The sequence below is a fragment of the Canis lupus genome, chromosome 27, assembly GCF_003254725.2.
Source record: "Canis lupus dingo isolate Sandy chromosome 27, ASM325472v2, whole genome shotgun sequence".
In the NCBI taxonomy this organism is placed as follows: domain Eukaryota; kingdom Metazoa; phylum Chordata; class Mammalia; order Carnivora; family Canidae; genus Canis; species Canis lupus.
This window is the reverse complement of record NC_064269.1, coordinates 4,859,329-4,878,962: the sequence shown is the minus strand read 5'-3', so window position 1 is coordinate 4,878,962 and position 19,634 is coordinate 4,859,329. Positions and strand designations below refer to the sequence as shown.

At 42.4% G+C, this 19,634-nt stretch overlaps 1 protein-coding gene and 1 long non-coding RNA gene across 3 annotated transcripts in view; one reads left to right on the top strand and one right to left on the bottom strand.

Moving 5' to 3' along the window:
• LOC112678306 (uncharacterized) overlaps positions 1–19,634 on the top strand; it is a 33,856-nt gene that overhangs the window by 3,221 nt on the left and 11,001 nt on the right. For both annotated transcript variants that reach the window (XR_007406576.1, XR_007406575.1), the window contains 2 exons: positions 14,021–14,239; positions 14,962–18,832. This is a non-coding gene — a long non-coding RNA (uncharacterized LOC112678306). The remainder of the gene's footprint in view (positions 1–14,020; positions 14,240–14,961; positions 18,833–19,634) is intronic.
• BCDIN3D (BCDIN3 domain containing RNA methyltransferase) lies at positions 13,306–18,661 on the bottom strand. Its single transcript, XM_025477571.3, has 2 exons — positions 18,431–18,661; positions 13,306–14,614 (listed from the first exon to the last, which is right to left on the bottom strand). The coding sequence occupies exons 1-2, from the start codon at positions 18,659–18,661 to the stop codon at positions 13,970–13,972; spliced, it is 876 nt and encodes a 291-aa protein (XP_025333356.2). The 3' UTR covers positions 13,306–13,969.

Genomic DNA, 19,634 nt, shown 5'->3' with positions numbered 1-19,634 from the left:
ACTGCTTATGTTATCTTTGAGGACTTTTATGGTTTCAGGTCTTATATTCAAGTCTTTAATCCATTTGAGTTGATTTTTGGGTATGATGTTAAGATAGGGATTCAGTTTCATTCTTTTCCATATAATTGCACAACCTCCCCACACCATTTATTTTATTTTTTTTTCTACTCACTACTTTTATTCTCAGCCCTGAGGGCCAATGACAAGCTTGGCTGCGGAGAGGGAACTGGGGGTTGGCAGAAAGTGAGGCATCACTGTGGAGAGGGTGGTTCTTCCTGGGTGAGTGCTGCTGGAGAGAGGGAAGGGGTGGCTCCTCCCCAGCTGAAGAGGCTAGAAAGGCAAGGCCTGGAAGGGGCAGGAACAGCTAAAGCCCAACACCATTTATTGAAGAGATGGTCTTTTTCCTATTGTATATTCTTGCCTCATTTGAGGTAGATTAATTGATCATGTATGTGTGGATTTATTTCTTGGTTCTCAGTTCTGTTCCATTGGCTTTTCTGTTTTGACCCAGTACCATTCTGTTTTTTTGTTTGTTTGTTTGTTTTTAGAACTCTTAAATAATCACTATTCTAGTATCTTAGAATAGAGATTATTTAAGAGTTCTGAGAATCTTTTTTTTTTTTTTTTTTTTTTTTTATTCATGAGAGACAGAGAGAGAGAGAGAGGCAGAGACACAGGCAGAGGGAAAAGCAGGCTCCATGCAGGGAGCCCGACGTCAGACTGGATCCCGATCCCTGGTTTCCAGGATCACACCCTGGGCTGCAGGCGGCGCTAAACCACTGCACCACCGGGGCTGCCCACCATTCTGTTTTGATTACTATAGCTTTGTAGTGTAGTTTGAAGTCAGGGAGCAGGGACTGTGGTACCTCTACCTTTGTTCTTCTTTCTCAAGATTGCATACAAATTTTAGGATTATTTGTTCTATTTCTGTGAAAAATGTCATTGGTGTTTTGATAGGGATTGCACTGATCTGTAGATTGCTTTTGGTGGTATGGACATTTTAACAGTATTAATTCTTGCAATCCACGAGCAGGATATATCTTTCCATTTGTTTGTGTCTTCTTCAATTTCATCAATGTCATATCATTTTCAGAGTATAGACCTTTCACCTTCTTAGTTAAATTTATTTCTAGGTATTTTTTTAAAAAAACATTTTATTTATTTATTCATGAGAAACAGAGAGAGAGAGAGGCAGAGACATAATGGGAGAAGTGGGATCATGCCCTGAACTGAAGGCAGACGTTCAACCACTGAGCCACCCAGGTGTCCCTACCTTTTTAAGAAAAGATTTTTATTTGAGAGAGACAGAGAGAGCACAAGTGGGGGAGGGACAGAGGGAGAAGGACAAGCAGATTCCTAGCTGAGTGCAAAGCCAGACACAGGGTTCAATCCTAAGACCCTAAGACCATAACCCAAGCCAGTCAGAGGCTTACCCAACTGAGCCATCCAAGTGTCCCTATTAGCCATTGATTCTAGTAGTTTTTTGTGGAGTTTTAGGGAGCTTGATGATAGTGGCATTTTTGGAATCTTGCAGCACTGACTAATTCTTATTCATTCAATCATCAATATTTATTGAATAAGGATCAGTGGGCTAGTCCTGGGTTTACAACAAAGATTAGATATGATCCTTTCCTCACAGGGCTTAAAAATCCAGTAAGACTCCATGTATCTACTGCATTCCAAAACCAAGGGTAGAAAAACCTTACTTAATAGTATGCTAAGCATTTCTAACTATTTTGGGATGTTTCCAAATAACTAAATTTTTGGAAATAAACAGACCATCTGGATTTTTTACTTTTCATTTAGATATTTACTTTAAAAAAAAAAAACACAGCCAGAACATCTGCACTTGTCAGAGCAAGTATCTGCCCTCCTACTTAAAGGCTTTTGCACACTTGACAGCTTAGGCATTCAGATTTTGGCAGATTCTCTATACTTTATAAACCTTCATCTTCACTGACAAGAGGTTAAAGAAGTATAACTAATATTACCCATGATCACTTTGTATCTTAACTCCCTGGTGGTACTATTCACTTAAATTATTTAAGAAAAAATTTTAAAGATTTTTTTTATTTATTTATTTATTTATTTATTTATTTATTTATTTATTTATTTATTTATGAGAGAGAAAGAGAAAGAAAGAGTACAACTGGGGCAGGGAGGGTCAGAGGGAGAGGGAGATGTAGGCTCCTTACTGAGGAGGGAGTCTGATGCCAGATTTGATCCTAGGACTTTTGGGACCATGACCAGAGCCGAAGGCAGATGCTTAACTGACTGAGCCACTCAAGTGCCCTAAATTATTAAAAACTATACAGAAGTCCCATAGTTGGTTTTCCATACTTGTTATATACCATTTATCACATATTTTTTAAAATATTTATTTATTTATTTTAGAGAGAGAGTGAGAGGAGGGGCAGAGAGAGAGGGAGAGAAAGAACCTAAAGCAGAATCCCTACGAGCTTGGAGCCTGATATAGGGCTGGATCTCACAACCTTGAGATCATGATCTGACCTGAAACCAAGAATTGGACACTCATCTGACTGAGCAAGCCAGGCGCCCCATCACATATTGTTCTTTACTTATCTGTGTTAAAAAACAGGCTAGGTCTCTTAGACCTCTTGTTGCCACAAGCTGCTTGTAATAAAACAGTTTAGTAGCAATGGTGCATATGGAGCTGATGACTGACCGGTAGATCACTGCTCACATTGGTACTTTGAATGGTTTTAAGCAGGGGGTTGGCATAATCAGAATTGTATTTTAGAAAGATAACTGGTTGCAATATGGAGAACAGTTTAGAGAAAGCAAGATTCAAGTCAGAGAACAGAGTTTTTGTGGTAATTGAAGGGAAAAATGAGAAATGATGTACTCTGGACTAGGAAAGTGATAGTGGCGATAGAGAGGAGATCACTTTAAGAAATGAAGAGCAGCAGAGTCAGCAGGGATTGGAAGGTGAGGGAAGCAGAGAGCTAAGCCAAGACTTCCGGACTGGGTAGCTTCCAGATGGCAGGGCCACTCACGAAAGTGGAAAAACACAAGGAAGAGCATTTTGGGAGATGATATGTTCACTTCCAAACATGTTAACATTGAAATGCCTGGGGAATGTCCCAGTGAAAATGTCCATCCAAGAGGTAAGAGCTTCCCAACTGTTGTGCATCAGGAAGAGGTTACAGATGTGCTGCATATTTTCCCAACTCGAAGCAGCACAAACTTCCTATGAAAGACTTTAGTCTTGTTAAGGTGTGTTGCCATGAAAATACCATCCTTCTTGGGATCCCTGGGTGGCGCAGCGGTTTGGCGCCTGCCTTTGGCCCAGGGCGTGATCCTGGAGACCTGGGATCGAATCCCACGTCGGGCTCCCGATGCATGGAGCCTGCTTCTCCCTCTGCCTGTGTCTCTGCCTGTGTCTCTGCCTCTCTCTCTCTCTGTATGACTATCATAAAAAAAAAAATACCATCCTTCTTTATGTGTGCCATGATATGGAAAAGGTTGGAAAGTATTCATGTAAAATGCTATTGGATAATGCTGTATAATGTTATATAATATATAATGCAGAGAGCAATTTGGACTAGAGATAAGAGATTTGTGAGGCATGAGAACATCAGAACATAGGTTGTAACTGCAGCTATGGAGTGGAGCTCATGCAAGGAGAGAAGAGGGACTGGAACAGAACCCTATGGAACAGCAACATTAGCGAGGGGTCTCTTCAGGAGGAAGACAACTTGCAGAGTGCTGTCACCAGAGCCCAACAGGCTTCCAAAACAACTACTTCCTGATATTACCAATGTCAGGTTGGATCAGGACTGAGACTTACCTGCTGACTTTAGCCACGTCATTTGTGACTTTGGCAAAACCAAATTTTGAGGGGTTGAGAAAGGTACAAAGTAAGGAATGGAGACTAAGAAGCACTTAAAACTTTTTCAAGAATTTTGACTATGCTGTGAAGGAAAAGCTAGGCAGGTGATTGTGGGAACAGGGAATGAGAATTCTTTTAAAAGGCTATTTTTGGGGATGCCTGGGTGGCTCAGCAGTTGAGTGCCTGCCTTTGGCCCAGGGCGTGATCCTGGAGTCCCAGTCCCGCATCAGGCTCCCTGCATGGAGCCTGCCTCTCTCTCTCTCTCTGTGTGTCTCATGAATAAATAAGTAAAATCTTAAGGAAAAAACAAAAAGAAAGCTATTTTTAGAAAGATACTGCTTAATTTAAGACATTTAAAATTCATTATTTTCTTTAAAATATTTTTAAAAATTCATTTTTTTAAAAGACATCTGAACACGTTACAAATCATTTGTTCTGTTTTTTTTCATTTTTTTTTTTTTTTAAGATTTCACTTATTTATTTGACACAGAGAGGGGGGGGGGAGAGAGAGAGCATAGGCAGGTGGAACAGGAGAGGGAGAAGCAGGCTCCCCGCTGAGCAGGAAGCCCAATGTAGGGCTCAATCCCAGGATGCCAGGATCATGACCTGAGCCGAAGACAGACGCTTAACCGGCTGAGCCAACCAGGTACCCCAAAATTCATTACTTTTAAAAAAGCATTATGTAAAAAAAAAAAAAAAGCATTATGTACATCTGGTTAACAAATCAAGTTAACACAAGAGTAATTATGTACTGCACTTCCTACCCCCAATAATGAGCCATTTTAACTTTCTGGCTGATTCTTTAATGACTAAATATGCTTATACTCCAATTCTTTGATTTTTCACTTTTATTATTTCATTTTATTTTACTTTTTTAAAGATTTTATGTATTTATTCATGAGAGACACACAGAGAAGCAGAGACATAGGCAGAGGGAGAAGCAGGCTCCTTGCAGGAAGCTTGATTCAGGACTCGATCCCAGGATCCCGGGATCATGACCTGAGCCAAAGGCAGATGCTCCACTGCTGAGCCACCCAGGTGCCCCTGATTTTTTACTTTTAGATGTTTTATTAGCTATGTATATGTTCTATTTAAAAGGTACAGAGTTGGAATCTTACAATTCATACTGTTCTGCATCTTGCACTTAAAATATCTTGGAGACCTTTCTATTTTAACATAAATCTTGTTCTTTTTAACAATTGCATAGTAACTCGTTTGTGGCTGTACCATACTACGAGTTTCCTACTGATGGGCATTTAGATTGTTGCCAGCTTCTCACTTTTATTGGACAATTGTAATGGATAACATTGTATATACATCCTTGCATATTTATGTGAGTATATCCATGGGATAAATTCCTACCAATGGAATTCCTGAGTATGTGTAGTGTACGTTTTGACAAATAATGACAAATTGCCTTCCATATGGTCATGCTAATTTACCATTCCCACTAACAGGGTGTAAGAATGCCTATCTTCTCACATTCTCACCATCACTGTTTAAGAAATTTATGAATATTGTCCTAAGTGCTGAAATATTTTCATTAGTTTTATTTGCATCAGTAAGATTTAACAAAATTTCAGGTGTTTATCTGCCATTATCATTTTTTGTGAATTTCTTTTTCTAATAGATGTGTAAGAGTTGTTTGTATTATAACGAAATTCACCCTTTGTCTGTCACGTGTATTGTAAATTGTTTTCTTAGTTGGTAGTGTGTCTTCTGACTTTATTAGATTTTTTTTCCTTGCCTTGTAATCAATCTTTTTCTTTTTTTTCCTTGATGGCTTTTAGGCTTTTTATGTTTAGAAAGTACCTTTTTTTTTTTTTTTTTTAAGATTTTATTTGTTTATTCATGAGAGACACAGAGAGAGAAGGGCAGAGACACAGGCAGAGGGAGAAGGAGGCTCCATGCAGGGAGCCCAATGTGGGACTTGATCCCGGACCCCAGGATCATGCCCTGGACTGAAGATGGTACTAAACCACTGAGCCACCTGGGCTGCCTGAAAGTACCTTTTTTAAAACCTTTTTTTTTTTTTTCTCTACTATGTTTATGGGTTTTCTTTTTTACTTAAATATTTCATCCAAAATCTAGTTAAATGGCAAAGACCACTATTATTTCTCACGACTGCTCAGAATGACATCCCCATCATACATCAGCTTGTCCTGTCTGTTCTCAACATACACAACTCCTTTCCTTTGTACCTTTGCTGAAAGGTTCCTTTCTCCAGGCTCGCAGACATGCTCCTTTCCCTCTTGTCCATCATTGTAAAAGTTATATTCCTTTCAGGAACAGCTCAAATCCCATATCCTTTAGGAAGTCTTCCATGCCCATTGTAGCCCACAAAGATTTTTCCTTTGCTGAAGCTCACATTATCACATGCTGCCTTGTTTGTGCCTCTCCTTTTCTCAACTTTAACATATTTGCTGAATGAATCAAATCCTTTTTTTTTTTTTTAAGATTTTATTTATTCATGAGAGACATAGAGAAAGCAAGGCAGAGACACAGGCAGAGGGAGAAGCAGGCTCCCTGCAAGGAGCCTGATGTGAGACTCGATTCTCCATCCTGGAATCACGCCCCGGGCCAAAGGTAGACGCTCAACCGCTGAGCCACCCAGGCATCCCTGAATGAATCAAATCTAACTTTTGGAAGTCCAGGGTTGTTTAATCTACTTTTTCCTACCCCCAAACTAGCTAAAGCACACTGGGTATATGGAAGGAATTTGATAAAATACTTCTTGATTTGCCACAAAAGTGTATGCAGTGGCCACATGTAACTAATGAGCATCTGAAATGTGGCTGGTCCAAACTGAGACAAGATGCAAGTTAAAACACATCAGATTTTGAAGAACAGTATAAAAAAACAATGTAACGTATCTCATTAATAATTTGTATACTGACTGCATGTTGAAATGCTATTTTTGGAAATATTGGGTTATATATACATGTAATATATATTTTTTTAAGTTAAAGTAGATCCAGGACCATTTTCTATTCTTGTCCCTCAAGAAGGCTTATTATGCCTAGTGCAGCTCCTAAGTTAGGTTGGTTTGAGGATAAATAAGATGATCTCTTGGAACCAAAGATATTCTCACTGTCCCCAAAGGCTCTCATAAGCCAGTATGCAATACCTTTATGGTATCAGGGCCTCATCTTTATGAACACTATACAGCTTCTTTGAAACTAACTGCTACAGACTTGAAATACAGCGATTCCTTTCAACAGGTCAGATAACTGCTCAGCCAATAGAAGTCAGGTTCAGATGCTGAAGCATCTCCTAAAGGTTTTAATGATTGAGGATTCCTCAGTTAACCATGCAGATGGAGCCCCTGCCTATCCCTTTGGTCACTGGGGCCATTTTCTACCATCAAAGAGTTATTTGGGACAGGTACCACTTGGCTTGTAGCCTAGCCTTATTGTAGTCAGAGCCCCTGTATTAGTTTCCTGTTCCTATTGTAACAAATCATCACAAACTTACTGTTTTAAAACAACACAAATTTATATTCTTACAGTCAGAAGTCTAAAATTAAGGTGTTGGCAGGGATGTATTCCTTCTGGAAGCTTCAGGGGAGAATCCATTTCCTTGCCTTTTCTAACTGCATTTCTTGGCTCACAACCCTTGGTTACATCACTCCAACCTCTTGCTTCTATCATTCTCCTGCTGTGGTCAAATCTCCCTGTTTCCCTCTTATAAGGACTATGATTACATTTAGGGTCCATCCTGATAATCCAGATTAATCTTTAAATTTCAAAATCTGTTACCCTTTTTAAAAAAATATTTTACTTATTTATTCGTGAGAGACACACAGAGAGGCAGAGACACAGGCAGAGAGAAACAGGCTCCTTGCAGGGAGCCCGATGTGGGACTCAGTCCCAGGACCCCAGGATCATGACCTGAGCCAAAGGCAGATACTCAACCGCTGAGCCACCCAGGCATCCCTGTCATCCTTTTTTAAAAAAGATTTTGTTGGGATCCCTGGGTGGCTCAGTGGTTTAGCGCCTGCCTTTGGCCCAGGGCACGATCCTGGAGACCGGGGATCGAGTCCCACGTCGGGCTCCTGGCATGGAGCCTGCTTCTCCCTCTGCCTGTGTCTCTGCCTCTCTCTCTCTCTCTCCCTCTATGTCTATCATTCATAAATAAATAAATAAATAAATAAATAAATAAATAATCTTTAGAAAAAAAAAAGATTTTGTTTATTTGAGAGACAGCATACATACACGAGCAGGGGGAGGGGCAGAGGGAGAAGCAGACTCCCTGCTGAGCAGGGAGCCCAATGTGGGGCTTGTGAGGCTCTATCCCAGAACTCTGGGATCATGACCTGAGCTGAAGATAGACACTTAAGTGACTGAGCCACCTCGGCGCTCCTAAAATCTGTAATTCTTAACCAAGGTCCTTAATCTATATATCTTATACATTTGTATACATCTACAAAGTTCCTTTTGCTATCTAAGGTAGTATTCACAAGTTCTAGGGATTGGGATGTGAACATCTTGGGGGACCCTTATTCAGCCTGCCACAGCCTTATATACATTTCTTTGCACTAATCTGGTGAAGGGAGAGTCACAAAGTTTCAAAGTATCCTTAAGCTTTACAGAGAAGTAGGTAAATTCACATCTGTAACCACTGTGATCACCCTGAGACCATCATAAACTGGCTTCATTTCCATTAGCAATGATCATTCCCTCCCAGCATTGCTTCCTTTAAAATGCTCTGTAGTGCTGAAGCTGAACTCATTACTTTCTTATCCTAAAAAACAATTAGAGATAGTAAGATGCAAGTTTTCTAGAGATGAGATGTTTTTTCTCATAAGCCTTTAATCTAACAAGCATAGTTGTGGTCTGTGGCATGCTTACCAAGTGTAAGAGTGCTTAAGAGTGCTTAACACTCTATCTTCCGCAAAATAAGTGTAACCCTCCAGTTCATTTGGGCATAGGAAAAGGAAGGTCTTGTTATTTCAGTTGTACCGATGAGTAAACAGGTTCAAAGAGGTGAAGTGACTTGAACAGGGTGGTCATGCAATGAGTTACTGACAGATCTCAATTCTAAACCCTGATGTTCTTTCCACTGCATTCTTCCTGGATCAAACTTGATCTCATGGTGCTGAGAAGGATCTGATTGATCTCAGGATCTTAATACATCCTGGAGTTGAGCTTGGAATCCCTGACTCCTAAGCATGAAACAGAGACTAAAACCCACTTTTAGGAGGTCCTAGTCAGGGATCAAAATTAGGGGCAGATTGGGCATTTCAGGAATTCAGGGGAAGGTTAGGGTAGCTGGCAAAGGTACAGGTAGTCAAAGGTACAGTGAGAAGGAAATTAGGACTGAGGGAGACTTAAGAGCGTCTGTGTGTCTGTGTGTTTTGTGTAGCCGCCCACTTTTTCCAAAACACTCAGGAGGGCCACGCCTGTTTAAATGGTAGGCAGCAGCAGGGGTGCTACTTAGGTACTCAACCTAGAATGAGGCCTGACTTCTGTGAGGGGATTTCTAAGAATATCTGCAATAGCCAAGAGTGGCCTGGCTGGGTCTCCTCTTCTCAGGTTTGAACGTATAACTTGAGGAAGCACAGTAACTCCAAAGCTCAGGCTCTTTTACACTGGTTTTCTGGAGTTTCTTCCCAGTCTTGGATTTCTGTGACATCTCAAGGCATGGTAGCCAAGGCTCAGACTCTGCCACCACACTGTCTAGGTTCAAAGCCCAGCTCTGCTTTAGCTTTTTTTTTTTTTTTTTCTTCTGCTTTAGCTTTTATGTTGTCTGGCACATGGTGCTATATTATTAATCTCTTTTTTCCTGTTTCTAACTAGACCTCTTTTGGTTTCTCCTTTCTCCCTCACTCAACTATTGGCAGCCCTCAGACCTAGGACCTGGTCCTTTCATCATATCCATGTATTTTTGGAATTTACTACTCCTTAAACCTCAATCACTGTATATGAATGACTTCCATATTTTTATATCTACTCTTACTGTCCTGAAGCAAACAATTAATAGCCCAAGCCTTGATATGGACAGAGAGAGCACGAGCAGGAGGAAGAGGTAGAGGGAGAAGAAGCTGGCTCCCCCCAACTGTGCAGGAAAGCTAAACACAGGGGCTCAACCCCAGGACCCTGGGATCATGACCTGAGTGGAAGTCAGACGCTTAACCAAGCCACCCAGGTGCCCTCAAATGGGCACTTTATTGCAAAGATATGTTTGAAAAAAAACATATCTCAAACTTCTATGCCAAAACTAAGCTTACCTCTCTAATTTTTAAATTTCTCCCCATTTCAATTTCCTGGGCAATCTTCTGCCCAATCATAGATCTCCCTTTTCTTCATAATACTTTTTTAAAAAGATATTTTATTTATTTATTCATGGAAGACATAGAGAAAGACAGAGAGAGAGAGGCAGAGACACAGGCAGAGGGAGAAGCAGGCTCCATGCAGGAAGCCCAACGTGGGACTCGATCCCAGGACTCCAGGATCATGTCCTACCTAGGCCAAAGGCAGACGCCAAACCGCTGAGTCACCCGGGGATTCCCCTCTTCTTAATACTTGAATTCAGGCACATTCCTCTTTTGTTCATTCATATATTAATTCAACAAGTACTTCTCAGCTACCTGCCCTGTGTCAGCCATTGTGCTAGGGCTCAACGTACAAAGTAAGTTGGGCTTGAGGAGATATGTCTTATGGTGGTGGGACGGAGCCATGTAAGTAATTATAATATGATGAGGTAAATACTATAATAGAAGCTTCCATGCAAAGTCCCCACTAGAATGTGGTAAGAAATGCAAAGTGCTACAGGAGTTGGGGGAAGATTTCTGACAAAGTATTAACATCTGAGCCATCTTTAAGGACAAATAGTTCAGTTACATTGCAAGTTAGAGTGGAGGAGCAAGAATGGAAATAGAGGGAGTATGTGCTGAGTCTCAGAGGTATGAAAGGACATGGCAAGTCTGACAGGGTGGTAGGTGACTTTAGTGTGACCGGTGTGTGGAGGAAAAGTATGAAGACCACCACTGTTGAAATTTCTGCGGTGATTGAAATGGTCTACATCTGTGCTGTCTAACCAGATAGCCACTAGTCACATATGCCTATTAAACACCTGCAATGTGGCTAGTATGACCGAGGAGCTGAACTTTAAATTTTATTTATTTCGTTACTTAATTTAAATAGCAAGTGGCTACTACTGACCAACACTGGCTTAGGCACTGGATAAATGACAGGACATTAGACACTAGGAAACCACTGAAGGCTTTAGAGCATAGTACTTGCATAACTAGTTATTTGAGGAAGGGAACAGTGGCAGTAGGGATTGGAGGGTAGATGACTTAACAGAGAAATGCATGGTAGGCACCAGCCACATGGTTGGAATAAATGGGACTTACATGTTATTTGTAGAATTTACTGGACTTTTTCAATGTGGTGAATATAAGTGAGGAGACTCAACTGAAGTTTGTAGCTTGAGCAATGGGTGGATGGCAACAACATATTGGATTAGGTGTGAAATGAGTGTAATGAGTTTGCTTTTGGGATATGTTGACTCTGAGGTGACTAAGAACTTCTAGGATGATATGACTACAAAAGAGGAACAATATTAATCTATGACTGTGGAGGTGGGGCTACCAATATATTTGGGGGTTATTAGGATATAGGTGGTTGTTAAAGGCATGGGAGTAGAGGAACTCACTCGAGGGGAAATAGGTAGAAGAGGACTGTATGACCCCAAGGAATCCTAAGCAATCCAAAGTGTGGTCTATTTTGGTTTGCATCAGTTACCTGTGTTTTTTGTTGTTGTTGTTGTTGTTTTTGTTTTTTTTTTGTTTTTTATCAAAAAACGATTCTTCATTGTCAGTGTATTCAATGCCATGGAATTGTACACTTAAAAACAGTTTAAATGGTAAATTTTATGTTATATACATCTTACCACAATAAAAAATTGCAAAAAACGCCCAAATCTGATTAAACCAAACTAAACTGATTCCCAGGCCCCACTCCTAACCCAAATCACTGTTTCTGGAGATGAATCCAGGACTCCAGGTTAACTTAAGTTCAATTACAATTTGAACTAACTGCTTCAAGAATGGAGAAAAACTAAGAGATGGGAAGAGAATAAAGGGAGAAGGGTATGGTGAAGAAACCTAGGGAGAGTAGTTTAAAGGAGGAGTCAATAGTGCTGAATAGTGGCCATGACCTAGGAGGAAGACTGAACAAGAGGCCTCAGGATTTGGCATTCGGGGATCACTGATGAATGGGAAATGAGAAAGCAAAGGCTGTGGGGTCTAGTTTTTCAAGGGCTTTGCTCATGTTTGGTGGTAAAGAGATGGAGGGAGAGATTAAATAAACTTGAAGGGCTAGTGGACACAGGGAAAGTTGTGGAGGTTTTGGAAGACGAGAGAGAGTGCTCGCTTCGGCAGCACATATACTAAAATTGGAAGACGAGAGAGAATTAAGCATGTTGGCAGGTGAACAAGAAGAAGTTAACGAGGCCAAGGAGACACCAAGGAGAGACTCAATAAAGCAATTTGGGAGAGGTAGTAGAGGTTGGGATCAGGAATTCAGGCAGAAGTTATTTGTGTAAAAGCTCACTGGGTAAGTTCAGAAGTGACAAGGAGGGAAAATGAAGGAGTCTAAGACTTAGGGCAAGAAAACACCTCCTGACACAGCAAACAAGAATGGTGCTGGTGCTGGTTAGGTCATCTGCTTAGATTAATGGAGTAGAGGTATAGAGTCAAGAACCTGCAAAAGGGTAAAAGTCTAGAAGAGTCACCAGGATGAAAGTGATCAGGAGCAGGAATATAAAAAGACTGAAAAGTAGTACTGGAGTCTGAGATTGGAAATGTCACCAACCACATAATTATCCTGCACAAAATAGAAAAATTGGTTTTCCTAAATGAAGGTTTGGGTTCTGTTTTTCTATCGTTTAGAGACTGTACTATGTACTAGTTTTTGCTCTCTCATGCATAAAGTTCAAATTCCCTAGCAGGAACTTTTACTAACTTCTCCATCAAGAGGTCCAATGTCTAATTGGTGGTTCACTCTCTTATTCCCTACTCTTCCTTCTAAAACTTCAGAAAAATAGGTTCTTAAAGATTTTGAAGCTCATCAATCCAGTCTCCCCTCTTAGCTAGGTATATTTTGTTTTTTTCATCTTCTCTCCACCAAACAAATCTTTCTCCATCTCCCTTGGACTCAACTCACAGGTGTCAAAACCTGACAGACATTAGTGACACCTATCCCATAGCACTTGTGCTATAGCCCTCACTGTAGACTGCATTTTATGCCTGCTTCCCTGCATATTATTCCCACTCCCATACTGGTATGGTTTGGCAGAGGACAAAAGTCCTGAATTAACTTACTCTTTGACATGATTTCTGTTCTGAGCTTGGGTGAGGTTCTTTTTCTTGAGCTGAAACCTCCTCGGATAGAGTGGTTAAAGTGGTTAAGTTTCCTACCTATGCCAGAATCACAGAGCATTCTCAATCATACTCAAGTCACTTTTATTATATATAATTATACAATCCCACTTCATTTATTTCATTTGTACCATTTGGATATTGGGTTCATAATTTAAATCTTTAAACATTTTATAAATGCTAGTCAGTGCAATTTGGCTAGTATCTGTTACCTGCTGTGCTGAGCCTGGGCATGTTGGAGACTTGACCTGCTCTGGAAAGATAAGATATTTTTCTTACTAACCCTCTCCTTTAGCCAGGCCACTGACTCTTCATTCCAGATTGTATTTTGAGGTTTTGCCTGAAGGCAGGATGAGTAAATCCAGAAAAAGCCTGAAGAAGCCAGATTAGATTCAGGTTGCCCATGGCACTGATACATTCTAAGGCTAGCCTGGTCTGAGTCTAATCACTAAAAGCAGCCCCTTCCATATCCTAGAACCAGGATCACTTTCTCTAGGCTATCTCAATCTGGATAGCCCAGCCCACCGCCCATATATATTTTCTTCTAGGATCAACTCAAACAGTAGGGTATAGATGCTATTGATTCTTTCAACTGCATGTCTTGGACATTTTGCCAAAAGTTTCTGCCAGGTTTTGAGGGTGCCTTATAATCATGAATTAAAGAGAGTGAACTTAATTCTTAGTGTAACACCCTTTCAATATCTCTTTCTTGGTCTTCCCATCCTCCCATTTCACTGTCTCCAGAATCTTAATCTGTTCCTTTCTTTCCCTTCCTCTGTCAGTAATTCAGGAATCGGATGAGTCTCTGTAGTTTGTTTTGCCCTGAAGAGCAGAAGGCTTCGGTCCCAGCTGGTGTTGCCAAAGCAGCATACTAATTCCATGCCATGGTCCTGGGTCAAGATCTGCACAATCTGATTGGCCATATCACCTCGGATGGCAAGGGAACGGAAGTGGTCAAAATCATGAAGACCCAGCTTCCGGAGACGCCTTGCAGCTGCCCGGTAACACTTCCAGGGCTGTGGCTCCACAAGGAGGTAGCGGCAAAGGGAGGAAAGGTGGGCCAGGAACTCCCATAGGCCATGGTCCCCGTGGTTCAGATGAATCCACATGGTTACTGACATACAGAAGCCAATATCAAAAACTGAACGTCCAAACTGGCTTAGGAAAGAGTTCAAGAGAACTTTCCGGGTCCTTTGATTCATAAAGTCCAGGGTGATAAAGGTCAGGGCATCAGGAAAAGGGCATTCTTTTTCAGCTCGCTCCACCAGGACTGGATCTATGTCGCAGCAGAGTAGATGGAGTTCTCTTGAGGCATCTGAGCAGGTCTCCCCATCACGTAGGGAAAGGAAGTGTTTGTATAGAGCCACACTCAGATCCTAGAGAAATCCAAAAGAGCTTTGTCATTTCAGCTCTCAACCAATGAATAGAAGAAAAATCTGTATCTCTTATCATCCCACTGGACTGTCACTTACTCTTGGCTTATAGAATGTGAAGCTCCTAGACTAAGTTTGCCCAAAAAGTTTTCTACAGAGCAGGTTCTCAGCGCCCTCCAGGGGTCTTAGGCTATAATGTGTCCTCTCTCTACTTTCCTGACATTGATGGTACATTGGATTGTATGGCTGAAAGTTACAGCCAAATGGATGCAGCAACGGAGCCAAGAGCAGTCTTTCCCAGCTTAAGTAATATGCTGGTAAACTCACTTTTTTCTCTTTTCTTTTTTTAGGTGTCTTAGACCCCAGGGAGGAAGAAAGAGTTCCAAGGGCATAACCAGTGTTCCTTATCAGGAAGGTGAGGAACAGAGCAAGCACCATCTTATAAAAATCTGCTTTTCAGACTTGTATGTACCTAGGTAAGTCTCAATTCCAAAAATTCCTCATTTAGTCTTCACTCTATCGCCTTAATTTTACTACCTGGCTTATGCTTCACTACCTCCTTCTGAAATTTATTCTGCTTCTGCATCCATTACTCCCAAAAGTCACTGCTAATCTTTCTAGCCAAGTCTAATGGCCTGTGATTTTCACCATTTCAGCACTTTTTTGACTCTTAAACAAGTTACCATCTCCTTTCTCTCACTTTGACTTTTTTTTTTTTTTCTCACTTTGACTTCTATAACCATTATAACCACTCCAAATGTGTTGTTCTAAGCCATTTTTTCAAGGAATTTTTATGTATCACCTCATTTTGCTCTGTGCAACAGTCTTTTTTTTTGTGTGTGCAACAGTCTTGTAAGGAAAATACTTATGCCCTTTGTGCAGGTGAGGAAAGTGTGGCTGGAAACCACCTAATGTCCAATAATAATAGCATGGATAAATGTGGTATAGTCATTAAGATGGAATACTAAATAGCAGTTTAAAATGAAATGAAGGAATTCAGTTCAGTGCATCAACATGGATGACTCTCACAAATATAAAATGGTGGGGTGCCTGGGTGGCTCAGTCGGTTAGGTGTCTGCCTTCAGCCCAGATCGTGATCCTGGGATCAAGTCCAGCATCAGGCTCCTTGCTCAGCAGGGAATATGTTCCTCCCTTTCCCTCTGCCCCTACCTCTTGCTCATGCTCTCTTTCCTTTTTTTTTTTAAAGATTGTATTTAAAAAATACACAATGCTGAGTAAAAGAGAAGACACAAAACAAAATACATGGCAAGCTTCCATTTATATGAAGTTCAAAAATTCCAATAAGATTAAATTATAATATTTAGGGATACAAAAATAGTGAGCTATAAAGAAAAGCAAGTAAATAATAATAAAATGAGGCTAGTTGTTACATCTGGGTGGAGGGGGGCAGTTTATGAACAGAGGAAATGAGAGAAGGGACTTCTGGAGTACTGACAATGTTTTATACTTGATCTGGACGATAAAGGTGTCTACTTTTTAATAATTCGTAAAGTATAAATACATGTTTTATGCACTTTTATGTGTGACATAGTTCACAAAAAATTCCATATTTTAAAAAATTATGGTTCAGAGGCTGACTTGTCCAATGTCACATGGTTAGTACATAGAAAGATTTTTTTTAAAGATTTTATTTATTTATTCATGAGAGACACAGAGAGAGAAAGAGGCAGAGACACAGGCAGAGGGAGAAGCAGGCTCTCTGCAGGGAACCCGATGTGGGACTCGATCCCGGGACTCCAGGATCATGCCCTGGGCCAAAGGCAGGTGCTAAACCGAGGATCCACCCAGGTGTCCCAGTACATAGAAAGATTTAGGCTACATTAGGTTCTTCCCTCTATACCAGGCTTCTCACACTTTAATATCTATATTAACAATAATATGCATATCACCTATGGATCTTATTAAAAATAAAAATGCTGATTTAGTAGATTGTGGGGTAGGGGAGACTGACATTCTGTATTTCTTTTTTTTTTTTAATTAAGATTTTATTTATTTATTCATGAGAGATAGAGAAGGAGAGACATAGAGAAGCAGGTTCCTTGCAGAGAGCCTGATGCGGGACTTGATTCCTGGATTGGGATCACACCCTGAGCGGAAGGCAATGCTCAACCACTGAGCCACCCAGGCATCCCTCTAGTTTTCTTTTTTTTACACATAGGCTCCATGCCCAGTGTGCAGCCCAAAGCAGAGCCTGAACTCACAACTCTGAGATCAAGACCTGAGCTGAGATCATGAGTCGGACTCTTAAGAGTCATCTAGGAGCCCTCTGAGATTCTGTATTTCTAATATGCTTCCACGTCATGCTGATGCTGTAGATCAAGGACCACATTTTGAGTAGGAAGGTCCTATACTATGCTCCTTAGTCTACCCATTTCTCTATTTCTTTCTTTGCTGACTCCCTCTTCCTATCTGATCTTGGGTATGCCAGTTTCAGTAGTCATTTTGTTACATCAGTCCCTCCTCCACATCTCTCCACCCTCTCCATCCTCAATTCCCCAATCTCAGAATACCCTAGAAGACTGAAAAAGAAAATGCAGACTCAAGGGCTCAATCACCCAAGATCCTGAATCAGTAGGTCTGGAGAGGGACCTGAGAGTTTCAGAAATGTAAAGAAAGCACCCTACAGGGGATCCCTGGGTGGCTCAGCGGTTTAGTGCCTGCCTTCGGATCCTGGAGTCCCGGGATCAAGTCCCACATCGGGCTCTCTGCATGGAGCCTGCTTCTCCCTCTGCCTCTCTCTCTCTCTCTCATGAATAAATAAATAAAATTTTAAAAAAAGAAAAAAAGAAAGAAAGCACCCTACAAATTATGGTACATCCATACAATTTTGAAGCTGCTAAAAAAAGAATGTAGTGACACGACTGCTCTCCAAATTAAGTGAAAAGCAAGGTGGAAAATAGTGTGCTCTTTATATAAGGTAGGATATTTATCCACATAGAAATGATTGTGTACACACAGGATGCATATCCAAAGAATGATAAACAGCGGTTGCCACTGTGTTAGGGGGAAAGGAGAATTTAGGGTCAGGAGTGGAGACTTGCTTTTTATTATATGCATAGGATTTGGAAGCATAGGGTCAGAATGTCTGCGTCTCTAGGACATGCTAGTAGTTAACAGATAGGTGTCGGAGAGACATTGTGATATTCTGGATGTGATTTCACTATAATCTCTCTATGCCTAAGAATACTTTGCGGTAAGAAGACGTGGCAATGCCTTCCTCTACCAGGAAGCTGTATTTTCCCTCTCGATCCTCTCCTCGGTACTCAGTCAACTCATTGCTTTTTAAATAAACATCCACTTGGCTCCATCCTACACTGCATGGCAGGCACGTGACTCTTAATTCCAGACATGATTCCGTCACCCCGGCTCACGTCGCACAGTAGAGCGATCCCAGCCCTACGTTCCCAAAGGTGGGTGTCCAGAAGCCCCCTCTCTGCAGCCTGGGGGTCCCCCAGCTGCGCTGGACAGGAGGCTAGCGCCGGAAGCCCAAATACGGCGGCCCTTCCCACAAGAGGTCTGGCCGTCAGGCAGCGAACGCACGGGACGGGATTGGAACCGAGTTAAAAATCATTCCTCCCCAGGATTCCTGAGCGGGATGGCGGTGGGTCCCCGATGGTCCCCGATGGTGGAAGGTCCGGCAGCAAGGGGGTCGGCCCAAGCGACCTCTTTAGAATCATTTTTGGGAAAGTCCTGGGGGTGGGGGGTGGGGTGATGTCACGCCCAAACCCAAGCCCCAGCGAACGCGGAGGAAGCCAGAAGTCGGGCTCCCCGACCTCCGACCCCGCCCCTGTCACTCACCCCAGAGTTACACCCCACGTCGAGCCCCAGGATCGGCCTCGTTTCGGAACTACTCGGCGGAAAGAGCCGGCGAAGCAGCTCCGGGGGCAGGAGGCGGAGCCGCTGTTCTGGAGGATGGAAGCGGGAATAATGTGGGAAATTTCCAAATGGGGCTGCCCCCGGTTCCAGAATTCGCGGTTCCTCTGCGGCCTCCTCAACGCCCCCGGCGGCCTGTCTCCCGGACGCCGCCATTAGGGAGTCGGGCCTCTGGGTTCCGGCGGAACCGGAAGTCGGGACCGGCTCGCCCGCGGCCGGGGCGCCAGCGCGCATGCGTCGAGTGGCGGAGGCGGATGGGCCCGAAGGCTGAGGTGCCCCGCAGATCGCTGACAGCCTCGCTACGACAGCACTACGACCTCGGAGGTGGTTAGTAACATACATTTTTAAGATTATTTATTTATTTATTCATTCATGAGAGACACACAGAGAGAGGCAGAGACACAGGCAGAGGGAGAAGCAGGCTCCACGCAGGGAGCCGGACGCCGGACTCGAACCGAGGTCCCCAGGGTCACGCCCTGGGCTGAAGGCGGCGCTAATCCGCCGAGCCCCTCGAGCTGCCCCGTGGTTGGTAATATTATCCCGTTTTACAAGGGGGGGGGTGGGGGGAAACCAACGCAGAGAGCTGAAGTTACTTGCCCAAGGCTGACATAGTTTCAACTGGAGCTGCCCAGAACAAGGAGGTTGTTGGGATGTTGGAAATCCATTTTGGGCCAGCTTCCTTCCTTTACAGGTGCATTAAGTGAGATCCAGAGGGGGAGAAACTACTTACCTAGAGTCACACAAGGAATCGGTGGTGTAGGCACTTGCTCCCGATTCATCCTATGGTTCCAGGAAAGGGTAGCCAGGAGCTAGGGATCCCTTGAAGGGTCGGAAGACCAAGATGGCCCTGACGGCCAGGCGGGTCAGGTGGATAAGGGCAGCTGTAATTTGTGAGCTCCTTGAGAGGCAAGGACCATGCCTTAAGAGCCAGCACTTACCAGTGATTATCGGGTGCCAGATGCCTGTCCAGGACCTCTACACATATTCATTCTTTCAATCCTCACATCAGTCCTGTGATGAAAAGACCGTAGTTATCCCTTTCTTATATATGAGGACGTTGTGGTGTAAGGAATTTGTAACCGGCTCAAGGTCAAGCAGTTAGAAATGATGGTACCAGGATTTGAACCCA

Bases quoted from the DNA above. Each gene is read 5' to 3' on its own strand.
- BCDIN3D (XM_025477571.3), bottom strand. From the start codon at position 18,661: ATGGCGGCGTCCGGGAGACAGGCCGCCGGGGGCGTTGAGGAGGCCGCA. The intron at 14,615-18,430 runs GTGAGTGACAGG...GGATTTCTCTAG, and splicing joins ACGTGGGGTGTAACTCTGGG to GATCTGAGTGTGGCTCTATA.